Genomic DNA, 13,503 nt, shown 5'->3' on the forward strand with positions numbered 1-13,503 from the left:
ACACTGCTGACTTCATCCAACACACAACACACTTTCTCCCTCATATATATATATATATATATATATATATATATATATATATATATATATATATATATATATATATATATATATATATATATATAAACTTTCACTCTCCTCTGTGGCCAGAGCATCCCTGTGTTCTAATGTTTAGTTTGACACACCAAAGCGGCTGAGCAGCGTAGTGTCCAACATGTTTAAATCATAGGACAGCCTGTGTGTTCAACACGCCTGAAAGAGGGGATGCAGAGAGAAGAGAGAGAGAGCAGAGATACAACAGAGGTTGGAGGGGGAAAAGAGGTACGGTAATGAGAGAACAAGGGTTCAATAGATCAAAGGGAAGAATTGAGAGGAGAGGGAGACAGATTAAAAAGATAGGGCCGAGATAGAAAGATGGACACAGACTCAGAGATGTGTGGAGGGACAGCAGAAGTGATGGATATAATTGGATTGCTGGAGAGAGAGAAAGAGACAGGAAAAGAGACAGAGAGAGATAGTGAGAGAAAACCGGGCAGATTTAATCTAAACAGCCTAACACACTGAGTGTCTCCTGCATGTCTTGTGGGCCCTAGTGATTTACTGTCATCTCTCACTCCTCCCCCTTTCCGCCGCATGGCCCAGGGTAAGTGCGTTTTAGTATTGACACCAGTGCGCTGCTCCACGGCGCTGCTTTCACCACCGGCATTTGTGTGTGAAGCTGCTCTCGTGTGTGTGTGTGTGTGTGTGGAGCAGACTTGTTCTCAGTCATTTCCATTCACCCAGGACCCAGAGGGAGTACGAAGGCTGGAGCGTGATAACCAGGAGAGATTGTCTACATGCTATAGTATTGTATAACCACAGTACCACTGATACATCGTCTATCTTCAGGATCTGTGTATTCACTCTTTATTCAGCACTGAAGAAAGGTATTCAGTCCCTGTCTGCTGTATTAGGCTACACATAACACAATACAGTGTGTAAAGAAAATGTGGTATATGTAAAAAAAAAAGATGCAGTGAGGTATGCTCAGTAATGTACACTACAGTATACAGGTTAATAGATTTATTAAGATATTTATAATATTTAATTGATATCCATGATTAGGCACCCTATATGTAGATGGGGGGGAGGGGCTGAAGACTTGGTCTGCATGCCTGTTTGATACAAAAAACACCAGAAAGTTTAAAAAAAATACATGCTGTCAAACTGTCCAAAAATCATACATTCGTTTTTTCTCAATCGATTTCAAGCATTTTTTGGACAATGTCGATTTTCAAAACAGAGTTCACAAGACACAGAACTCTGTGGACTTTGGAAAACAGTCAAATGCATTTTCAAAATGTAGTTGCCTTCTCAAAACATAAATACAGTCATCAAAATGATATTATAGCCCACCATCAACATTGCTAATAGATTCATCAAAAGAACACTACTGCCTACAGAAAGATTAACGCAACCATACTTATCTTTCGAGTCCAAGCAGACAAAACAGGAAATTAGTCTGGCTTTTACAAATCCCAGCAGATCAATACATTTTCTTTACAGTCACAAAATCATGATGATCAAAATTAGAAGTACAACTATCCAAAGGCGCAGAGTTCTGGGCAGAGTTCTGTCCTTTTATGCATATTTCACCAAACAATTTCATACTCATCAAATATTCCTGATAAAAAAAAGCACATTGTGTGCACACGATTCATTCATCAGTATCAGCACAATCCAATTCCATGTACTCAATACAAAGGCTGGTTTGTTCATTGTTTTGTAGACTTTCCATTGGTTCACAGAAAAACCATACGCAATAGAAATATGGTAAGGTCAATACAATGGAGGAACACAACTGATAGGAATAGGCAATCCACACCAAAGCAAAGCTCTATCATGGAAGGTCACATGATTACTTAATTATGTGTATCTCTGAATGTCTGCAATATTGCCAAAAATAATGTCATAACAACTAGACAGTACCGACAGTCTTCTAGATCTTTCCATATATTTTAGGGCTACATAATATGCCACTGATGGGGTGATTTAGAATTGTGTGCAGTATACGGATTGCCGGAAACAGTGAACACAATCGCACAAATTTCTCTCCTGATAAAAACAAATAACACTACAGCTCCATTTTAAGCTTTTCGTTGCTATGCCATCAGCGTCGCGTCACATAGCGCGTTGTTTTGAGAGCGTCTTTATTATATTTTCCCCAAATGTACAGTTCCGTATTCATCAATTATGCCTAAGTACAATATATTTTGTCCAGTTTTTCAGAACTACTGATTAACTTGTTCCTAGTAGTTGTATTAAATGATTCTCTGTTCTCTAATTACGGAAGTTGCTTTTGTTTACATTGTGAACCTAGCTAGTCAATGTAGCTAGCTAGTAGGAGCTTCTTAACTTAATACATCTTAGTAAAATAACCAGTGGTGTAGTCAAAGCCATATGCAACCAAAATCAACTTTATTTCTCATTATTTCAATTCACAAGATAGAATGAACTCGCGCATCAGCCATCAACAATTGAACCATGGCGATTCTTGAGCTTGGACGCTGCCATTGGACGTGATGCAACACTGACAGGGAAGCAGCTTCCATCGATTTCAAAGGAAGCCTTTTCTCAACAGCTGATGACAACGCCAGACGGCTATAGTGTAGCAGGGCCGTTAATTGTGTTATATTATGTGAACAGAACACGTAACAGTACATTTTGTATTCACTGATGACATTTGAATTAAACGTTTTGCTAAGATATGCAAGTCAGGTATTAAGGCAAGAAAATGACCAGAAGTTCTGTAAATGTATTTGAGCATTTCATCATTGCGGTTTTCTGCTATAGATGTTCCAACACAGACACAAAAACTGCTTGTACGCGATTGAGAAAAACTGTAAAGGGATAGGTTGTAGTCTTTGCCCTAAACTAGTTAGAGGTAGTTTCACGAGCCAATGCCAACTTCCTTTATACTGGACTCGAAACATAATCCCAAACTATCCCTTTAACAGTTGTATTCGTTTAAGTGTGTTAATGTGTGTGTCCTATGTGTGTTTGTGTTTGCGCGTGCATAATATAGGCATATGTATTTATATACACCTGTGAATGTAATGTCTGACTGTGTAGTCACATAATCCCTCGTAAGTCTGCTTCCATTTGCATGTATGTGTGGGTGATGTACTAAGGTTTGTCTTGTGTAATAAGAAAGTGAGGCTCAGTATAAGGTTTCTCTTGAGTAACAGTGCACTAGTAAAGTGCCAATGAATAAATTCCAAAAGCGTAAAAAATGTATCAGGGGGTTGTGGAAAGAGCCAGTTCAGGCAAGTCCTCGGGCACCTTGGCAGAGCTGGCATGGTCATGTGCATTAGGCACCAAACGGGAGAAAATGGGTTCAAACATGGAGGGACTACCTGGACTTGTCCAATAAGAAACGCTCGGCCTTGTTTTCCGTTGCAACACTTTTGGTTCCGGTGTGCCCTAATGAACACGACCCAGGTTCGAAATACCCTGAAAGTCACATGGTGAGCTACCATATACAAAGTCATCATACGTCCTTTACTAAATAACTCATTTACAGCCAAGTTATAGTTGGCAGGAAGGGGCAGCCCATGTTACAGTTCCAGGAGTTTTTTTCTTTATCCAAACAATGCCCTGGGTTAATACTGTAGCCTACTTCCCCCAGTTCGGCTATCGACATCCAGATGATGTGAAAAGAAGGTGCCAGGTCTCCCAACTGGAAGCAGGCAGCCCCCACTGGCCAAGAGAGATACTGACACCCGATCTCTACCGAAGCATGAAATAGCCACTTGTGTTTTAGCTAAGAACGACTTTATCCCATGTGACTGTAAGTGTCCGCATTCCTTACCTCTCCAATGTCAGGGATGGGCTATTCCAGGCCTGTAGGTCTACACAGTCCTGAAGGTTTAATCAATACTATTACATTTGCTACTAATGGGCCAACCACCAACTACACAGCATAAGCCAAGCTCCAATCCAAACAATGGGCACTCGTAACACAAGACCCAATGTTGCAATTAAATTCAGCTAAACCAATGGCTCTCCAGGGCTGGAATTCCCCTACTTTCATTTCTTGACGGGGAGGAAGTTGTGATGGTGACAATAGGTCATGCTACAGTGGTAGTGATAGATGGGTAATAGGAATCACTCCAGCATACTGGCTTTAGTTACAGTTCATTACTGGCTACAGGGTTTGAAAACACATATAGGGGACGATGGCCCAAGCAATGACTGGATTGTTGGCATGACAGTTCCATGTGCTTCTAAGTACAGTAAAAGGCCTTTATATTAACAGTGAATGGCCATTTCACATTAACAGTTACAGCAAAGAGTTAGTTTGTCATAAAACAACGAGGGAGATAAATGCCATGTCTCTGATAGACTTGGCAGACACTGGATGTTTTTTTTTTTTTGCACATGGTACATTTTCCTTTCTACACTATTTTCAATATAGCTCATAATTAAAATGGAGAGGGGGGGGGTCTTCAGTGTGATATTTTTCTTCTTTATGTTCTCTTCATCAGTAGAGAAGCACTTGCCTGGTTCTCTCTCAACCACATCTCTCAACCCACCAATTGTCCCATGTAGGTTATCAGTCATTTATTTCCCCCTGGTTCTCTCTCTCCATGCCACACCTGGATGTATTCACAGTGAAGTTCTCTCACATGGGTTGGGTTGGCTGACTGCGCTGAGAGAGAGCGACCCACAAAGTGAAGGAGGGAGAGAGTGGAGCAGGGCAGAGAACACAGATAGGACAACAGAGACAATATGTTCACCAGGCAAGCCCAGACACTGACAATGCACACAATCAATGCAGACAACAGTCAGAAAAAGAGGGAGAGAGAGAGAGTGAAGGAGAAAGGGAACATATAGAAGTGCAAAATGTGTCACCCTCTCGCTGCGCTGATATAGTCAGTGAGGACAGAGCGCGAGAGAGACCGAGAGAGAGAAGACGGAGGGTACGAGCGAAAGGCTGGTGTACCCAATATGTCTATAAAGTCACCATTAGAAGTCAACAGAATGTTACACACCGGCTCAGTGGTGTATCTTGGGGGTTGTATTCACATAGGACGGACATGGAGGAATTAACATAGACGTTTTTTTTCAAGTCGATGCCATATTTGACATGTGTGTTTTGTCGTTGTTCTCCACAGTCTTTGTAGTTGGATCGTCGGTTGAGGGTTGATAAGATGTCCAGCTCTTGATGCTTGTTCTCAGAATGTCCTGGGCTAGTGGTGCTTCAGAAGGGGTAGGAGCGTTGGGATGGCATAGGGACAAATGTAGTGGAAATGCTTGGTTAAAGGCAAGAAAGTGATAGAATGTCTGTGATAAGTCACTGGACAAGCCAATGAATTTACTTGTGTGAAGGTTTGAGGTTTTGGGACTAAGCATGGGGTTAAGATTGAAGTTAGGATTAAGGTTGGCGTCAGGACAGCTCTGATTGGTGGTGGGAGGGGGTCAGATGTAGGAGGTCCGAGAGAGACTGGGTCCTTTTTGGCAGCTGGTGTACTGGAACGCCCGGGCTACGGAGAACACTCCAGAGAGGCTGCAGACAAGGAGAGAGACAAAGAGAGAGAGAGAGAGAGGGGGGGGGGGGGAGAGAGACAAAGAGGGGGGGAATAGAGAGAAAGGAGAGAGCGAAAGGCAGGAGAAGAAAGGTGGAAGTGAGAAATGGATAAACAGAAAGAATGATGATTAGGAATATATATATTTTTTAAAGGAGCAAAAAGAAGGGGGGGAGCAAAATGAACAGAGTTAAATGATGTACATGAGGAGGAAGCGGAGATCAAACAGGAAAGGGAGTGTGATAACAAGCACGGGGCACAGGGAGGCATAAAAATGGATCAGGGGAAAGGGAATTAAACAAAAGAGGAGAGAGAAGGAGATGAGCGACAGAGAGGATAAAGGAGAGAGAGGGAAGAATAAAAAGAGTGGAGACATAATTATAAAAAGGGCAGAAGCAGCAGGTAATCAATACTGTGGCGCAGCATTGCACTCCAAGGAACACAAAGAGGTGGAGAGCTGTCTGCGTCTATATGTGTGTGTGTGTGTGTGAGAGAGGAAAAAAAGCACACACACAAGAATGAGTCAGGCGGATCAGGGGAGACAATTGACATTTAAAGCTCGGCGACGACAGTGACACAGCACGGGTGACACATGCCAAGTCTCTTGGATGAGTCTGAACTCGTCTCTGAAAGAGTGTCACACTGTGAATACACAATTTTCAGATTGAAATGAAAGTAAGCGCCGACGCTGTATTTACCATATAGGCTTTGTGGCTGTGTATCAAACAACATACTCAACATAAAGTTGGGGGCGTTAATGTAAATAGTCCGGGTAAACATTTGATTCGTTTTGCTGTTCAGCAGTCTTATGGCTTGGGAGGTAGAAGCTGTTAAGGAGCCTTTTGGTCCTAGACTTGGCGCTCCGGTAATGCATCCCTCCATATGAAAATCCTCATTGACAAACACATCAGTCCATGTCTTCAGTAACTGTCTGTATACAAGCGTGTGTACGACCACACACACAGATACAAAGGGAGGTAGAGAGCTGTGTGTGTGTGAGGAAGAGAGCGACTATCATGGTAGCAATAGTCTGAAATTCATTACCGTCATGGATACCCTTGACGAGCTGACAGCCTGCCATAGTCTCTCTCCTAATACACACCACACTTTATAGTGCAGGAAATAGTCAAGGTTGCCCCCCCTCTTTCTCCGTCATGCATATACCACACACACACACCACACACACACACACACACACACACCACACCACACACACACACACACACACACACACACACACACACACACACACACACACACACACACACACACACACACACACACACACACACACACACACATCAAGGTTTTTTCATACATGCACAACCACATATATACATGCACAAACACAGAGATTGAAAAACAGCTTCTATCTCAAGACCATCAGACTGTTAAATAGCCATCACTAGCACATAAGAGGCTGCTGCCTATATACATAGACTGGACACTTGAATAAATGGAGCACTAGTCACTTTAATAATGTTACGTATCTTGCACTACTCATCTCATATGTATATACTGTATTCTATTATTCTACTGTATCTTAGTCTATGCCGCTCTGACATTGCTCGTCAATATATTTATATATTCTTAATTCCATTCCTTTACTTAGAAGTGTTTGTATTGGGTATATGTTGTGAAGTGTTAGATATTACTGCACTGCCGGAGCTAGAAACACAAGCATTTCGCCCGCAATAACATCTGCTAAACGCGTGTATGTGACCAATAAATGTGATTTTATTTGACACAGCCCCACCCCAACCCATCCCTCCACACACACTGCTTCTCTATAATACATGTACCCACGTTATAAAGGTGGTAGTAGAGAATAGAGAACAGGCCTCAAGGTTCAATTCAATGACAAATTTTGTATTTTCAATTTATGTCAATGTCAAGAATTCTCTTTTTCTTCGCCTGGAGCAGAACTAAACAGAACGAACGCACACCGCACACACAAACGCACTTGACTGAATGCTGCGACTGGTTGCCCTGTTCCCGTTGTTATGTACACCTTTCGTATTATAAATCTATCAGCTATTATCTTGTTCTCAACTCTTGAGAAGAGCCGTCAATCTCAAAGTGACTTCCCTGGTCAAATTAAGGATGATAATCAAATTTAAAAAATCTATAAAATTAAAAAAATCCCTGATTCACAGGCAATTTCAGACCGTTTTTCTTTTTTTAGAGCCCCGCACATCATTGAAAAAAAAATAACCTTCAAACTGCCTTAGTTATTAGCTCTAATATTAAATGGTGAATAAAAGCGAGTCAAATTCGACCGTGCCTTTTAAGAGCCCTCAAAACACCCAGTGAACTCAGATTGACTAAATACTATTCTTTTCTCGTATTACTACACTCCACCAACCAAAATGAAACACGACAGGGTATGAATACAGCCATGTGAGTGTCTGTGTAGCCTAGTTTGTGTGCGCGAGTGATTTGTATTTGTGTACGTGTGTGTCAGTGTGCCAGTGCAGTGTGTTGTGCGTATGGGTGAGTGTGTCGCTATGTTTGTGAGTGAATGTGTGTATGCGGCTTGCCCGTGTGCGATTAGTGTGTGTGTGTGTGTGACACAAGAAAAAGAGCAATGCACCACTCCCAGTTATTAAAGTAACCAATTACATGGCCCACTCCTGCCGTTCACCCGCCAAACAAAGGCTGAATGTGTTGATTATTAATGTAGCGTTTTGCACTGTAATTTACACACACAGTAGAACCCAAAGACAGAGTGCTATATTGGTCTTCTCTCACTCTAGTCGCTCAGTCACTCTTCTTCACTCTAGTCGCTCAGTCACTCTTCTCTCAGTCTCTCTCTAGCCGGTGGTGGCTCCCTTGCCACTGGGCTAAATTATTAATGTGATTCACCCAGTATTAAGATACGAGCAGCAGCCTATGAAACAGGTACTCACAGGTCGGAATTCTCGAAAGCTCTGAATGAAGAGAGGAGTGGGGGGGGGGGGGGGGGGGTTTAAATCTGTTTTCTCCAGCTCTCCATTTATCTATCTCTATGCATTAATAATCAGGCCTCATCTCTCATTATTTAATCAGAGCACACCTCTGAGTGTCTGCATCTACCTTTGTATCTCTCTCTCTCCTCATCTCTGTTCTGCCTCTGTGGTACTCGGTGTGAGAAAGTGTACGCCTGGAGAGTCACACAGTACCCAGCTAATCGTCAAGCCAGCTTTGAAGTGCCTGATCTGGGCTATAGTGAAGCCTTTCTTGAGGGGTACTAAACGGGACGGGGGTTTGTGATTGGAGCGTTTTGTGTTCTTGGAGGTGTGGTGGTCACGAAACTCTGTCAGCTGGTGATTTTCAAGCAATACGGTAATTGACTGTAAACACATTTAGCATCTCCTGGCTTCCACACATAGTCTACAAGCCACTGACGCAGACCTTTGGAACATCTACATTTGAAAAAGTCTCATAAATCCATGTAATATAGCCTACACCTTTACAAGAAATCCATTATTTTAGACAGGTCTAAAGAAAAATTGTATGAAGGAAATGTAGTCCATTTCATTTCAGAATCACATACTCTGAGTTGTCTTTATCAGTGGTGTAACGTACTTAAGTAAAAAATACTTTCAAGTACTACTTAAGTCGTTTTTGGGGGTATCTGTACTTTACTATTTATATTTTGGGCAACTTTTACTTCCCTACATTCCGAAAGAAAAATAATGTACTTTTAACTCCCTACATTTTCCATGACATCCAAAAGTACATTTTGAATGCTTAACAGGACAGGAAAATTGTCCAATTCACACACTTATCAAGATAACATCCCTGCTCATCCCTTCTGCCTCTGATCTGGCGGACTTACTAGACACAAATCTTTTGTAAATTATGTCTGAGTGTTGGGATGTGCCGCTGGCTATCCGTACATTTTAAAAACAAGAAAATGGTGCCGTCTGCTTTGCTTAATATAAGTAATTTGAAATGATTTATACTTTTACTTTGATACTTAAGTATATTTAGAACCAAATACTTTTAGACTTTTACTCAAGTAGTATTTTACTGGGTGACTTCCACTTTTACTTGAGTAACTTTCTATTAAGGTATCTATACTTTTACTCAAGTATGACAATTGGGTACCTTTACCACCACTGGTCCTTATGTTAGGTCCTGATCTGGCCAAGCCAAATAGCTGTGGGCTACACTAGTTCATTCAGCAGACAAGATTTGTTTGGAATTCTGTGGCATTTTATATTATAAGAATTGAACAAGCGGAATAAAATAGAAAGGATATTTTCAACAAACGATTTGAGGAAGTGCGCACATGCGGCTATTCTGTGTTGAGCGGTTAACAAAGAAATAGGTACTCCTTTATGCTTAATTTACAGTTATTCATGTAACTTTAGGTTTTCTACAAATGTTGGGCTATATGTTTTGATTTTTAATACATTGTAAGGCTGCATGATGTGACTAATGATTTGAAAAAAGTCGATTGAAAGGCATAAGCTCTGCTTAGTTTTTTGCTCAGGCTGTACACTTCATCAGTCTCTCATTCACAATTTGACAAGCACTTGCTAATGCCTCGAATTTCCCGGCGGCATCCCCTTTGTGTGGCCGAAATGCACCCTAAAAAAATCCATGCCATTTGTGGCCAGTGGCCATTGTGCTCTTGGCCCGGAGTGCTGCGTTGTGCCCTCCTCCCCGAGTGCTGCCTGCTCCGAAGCACCTCTCACTCACATGGCTCACGTGATCGGGTCTTTCTCACAGGCTACAAGTGAAGACAGACACAACGGGGACACAACTGCGCGGGTCCTTATCAAATTCCGAGGTGCATATTAAAGATATTGGAAGAACTGTCCACATCTACTTTTTGTCAGCCAACAAGATGAGTGGGCCTAACGAACAGCAACGCTCTAGCCCATGTCATTCTACTATCCCCCATAGTACAAAAGTTGACCTATTCTATTCTGTGCGAGAACTAAATATTCCATAATAGTCCGGGACAGTTGTGGGATGCGATAGATCTAAAATTAATACAACCACTAGCATCCACATTTTTTTTTTATGCAATAAGGCTGACGCAACAGATCAGAACGTTTAGCTTAAAATGTTGATAAACTATTAGGCTATTTCTTCATTACAAGCGCATCAATGAGCACACGGTAGTAGGCTATAAGCGCAAATGTCCCATTAGCGGGAAAACACCATTATCAAAAGTGACCGCGACTGCGATTATGCATGTAATGCTTTTATTATAAAGGTGCATATTTAATGGTGAAAATTATCTTCCCCAAACCTGAAACTCACGCGCTGCTTATGTATGCCTTTTAGGCTCTACACCCCTTGTAAAGCGGATTAATGTGTTTAATTTTAAGAAGTTATTTGGCCACTTTAGTTGTGATACAAATCTTATCCAAACATATAGGCCTATGGGCTAGGCTACATGAGGTGTGCGACCAGTGGCCATTGTAGCATGTAAATCTTGATGGGGCAAAAAATAAATAAATAAATCGGCTGCATGCCAGCAAAGTCACAACACTAAACAATACATTAATTGCACTATAATGGTGACAAACGGTGCCCACAAACTGTTGGGACTACTTTATGTAGGGCCTAACACCGTACCACTGCTACACCTGGCTATCAGCGGAGCCTTGTCTGGTATCAAAACAGTTCATTCAACCTCATTTACTGCCTTTAAAAAAAACTAAGCTGATATGGCTGACTTGCCTAAATAAAATGTGGTTTTTACTGACAATTGAGATGTACAAACTATATGGCATAAGGCGACGACAAGCGCATAAGAGGCAATTCGTAATTTCAATTAAGACATTAATGAGAGAGCTAGGACGGAGGTAGTCAACATAACTATTTGTTCAGCACTTTTGAAATGTACAGCCGACAGAATTCAGAACATGGGCCGTTCTTACAGTATTCTCCCTGTACACCAAGTCAGAACCGTAGGATAAATAAAGGGGGCATATAAGCAGACAATGAAATCTCTTACAATATTTAATGATTACATTTCTCTAAAACAGGATATAAAAAAAATCAAGAGTGGAAAATGTTGGAATACCGTTCAAAACGTTTTTTTCCCCAGAGTTCCCAGTTGTCTTGAACTCAATGAAGTCAGATTTCCCAGTTACGAGTTAAGTTGAGTACAAATCATGCTTCATTGACAGCATGGCCAATGTTGAATGTTTATCATTTTAAACTTGGAAAAGAGACCATTAAACCCAGACTTGGGACCACACAGTCACTCCACTGAATGACACGCTAGTGATTGCTTTGCAATGCTTGCAGTTAGCCACTGTCACTGATTCCTTCCAAACCACTCATCGTTGAATTTGCAAGGATCGGTGATGATCTGGGGATGCTTCAGCAAGGCTGGAATCGGGCAGATTTGTCTTTGTGAAGGACGCATGAATCAAGCCACGTAAAAGGTTGTCCTGGAAGAAATCTTGCTTCCTTCTTCTCTGACAATGTTCCCCAACTCTGATAATTGTTTTTTTCCTGCAGGACAATACTCCATGCCACACAGCCAGGTCAATCAAGGTGTTTAAAAAAATATATATATTTCACCTTTATTTAACCAGGTAGGCTAGTTGAGAACAAGTTCTCATTTACAACTGCAACCTGGCCAAGATAAAGCAAAGCAGTGTGACACAGACAACAACACAGAGTTACACATGGAGTAAACAATAAACAAGCCAATAACACAATAAACAAGTCAATGACACAGTAGAAAAAAGAAAGTGCAAAAGGCATGAGAAGGTAGGCAATAAATAGGCCATAGGAGCGAATAATTACAATTTAGCAGATTAACACTGGAGTGATAAATGAGCAGATGATGATGTGCAAGTAGAGATACTGGTGTGCAAAAGAGCAGAAAAGTAAATCAAATAAAAACAGTATGGGGATGAGGTAGGTAGATTGGGTGGGCTTTTTACAGATGGACTATGTACAGCTGCAGCGATCAGTTAGCTGCTCAGATAGTTGATGTTTAAAGTTGGTGAGTGAAATAAAAGTCTCCAACTTCAGCGATTTCTGCAATTCGTTCCAGTCACTGGCAGCAGAGAACTGGAAGGAAAGGCGGCCAAATGAGATGTTGGCTTTGGGGATGATCAGTGAGATATACCTGCTGGAACGTGTGCTACGGGTGGGTGTTGTTATCGTGACCAGTGAACTGAGATAAGGCAGAGTTTTACCTAGCATAGACTTATAGATGACCTGGAGCCAGTGTGTCTGGCGACGAGTATGTAGCGAGGGCCAGCCGACTAGAGCATACAGGTCGCAGTGGTGGGTGGTATAAGGTGATTTGGTAACAAAATGGATGGCACTGTGATAGACTGCATCTAGTTTGCTGAGTGGAGTGTTGGAAGCTATTTTGTAGATRACATCGCCGAAGTCGAGGATCGGTAGGATAGTCCGTTTTACTAGTGTAAGTTTGGCGGCGTGAGTGAAGGAGGCTTTTTTTGCGAAATAGACAATTCTAGATTTAATTTTGGATTGGAGATGTTTAATATGAGTCTGGAAGGAGAGCTTACAGTCTAGCCAAACACCTAGGTATTCATAGTTGTCCACATATTCTAGGTCGGAACCGTCCAGGGCGGTGATGCTAGTCGGGTGGGCGGGTGCGGGCAGCGAACGGTTGAAAAGCATTCATTTGGTTTTACTAGCGTTTAAGAGCAGTTGGAGGCCACGGAAGGAGTGTTGTATGGCATTGAAGCTCGTTTGGAGGTTAGTTAGCACAGTGTCCAAGGAAGGGCCAGAAGTATACAGAATGGTGTCGTCTGCGTAGAGGTGGATCGTAGAGGTGGATCAGGGATCGATGGAGGACCACCAGATCAAGACCCTGTCATGGCCAGCCCAATCTCCAGACCCGAACCCCATTGAAAACCTCTGGAATGTGATAAATAGGAAAATGGATGATCACAAGCCATCAAACAAAGCCGAGCTGCTTGAATTTCTGCGCCAGGAGTGG

At 41.9% G+C, this 13,503-nt stretch overlaps 1 protein-coding gene across 1 annotated transcript in view; it reads right to left on the minus strand.

The window, feature by feature from the left end:
* Window positions 1-1,047: 1,047 nt before the first annotated feature.
* samd12 (sterile alpha motif domain containing 12) overlaps window positions 1,048-13,503 on the minus strand; it is a 127,503-nt gene continuing 115,047 nt past the window's right edge. The window contains exon 5 of the mRNA XM_023976471.2: window positions 1,048-5,548. Within this exon, the coding sequence (XP_023832239.1) occupies window positions 5,526-5,548 (23 nt within the window). The 3' untranslated portion in view covers window positions 1,048-5,525. The remainder of the gene's footprint in view (window positions 5,549-13,503) is intronic.

The sequence above is a fragment of the Salvelinus sp. IW2-2015 genome, linkage group LG31, assembly GCF_002910315.2.
Source record: "Salvelinus sp. IW2-2015 linkage group LG31, ASM291031v2, whole genome shotgun sequence".
NCBI classification, from domain to species: Eukaryota; Metazoa; Chordata; class Actinopteri; order Salmoniformes; family Salmonidae; genus Salvelinus; species Salvelinus sp. IW2-2015.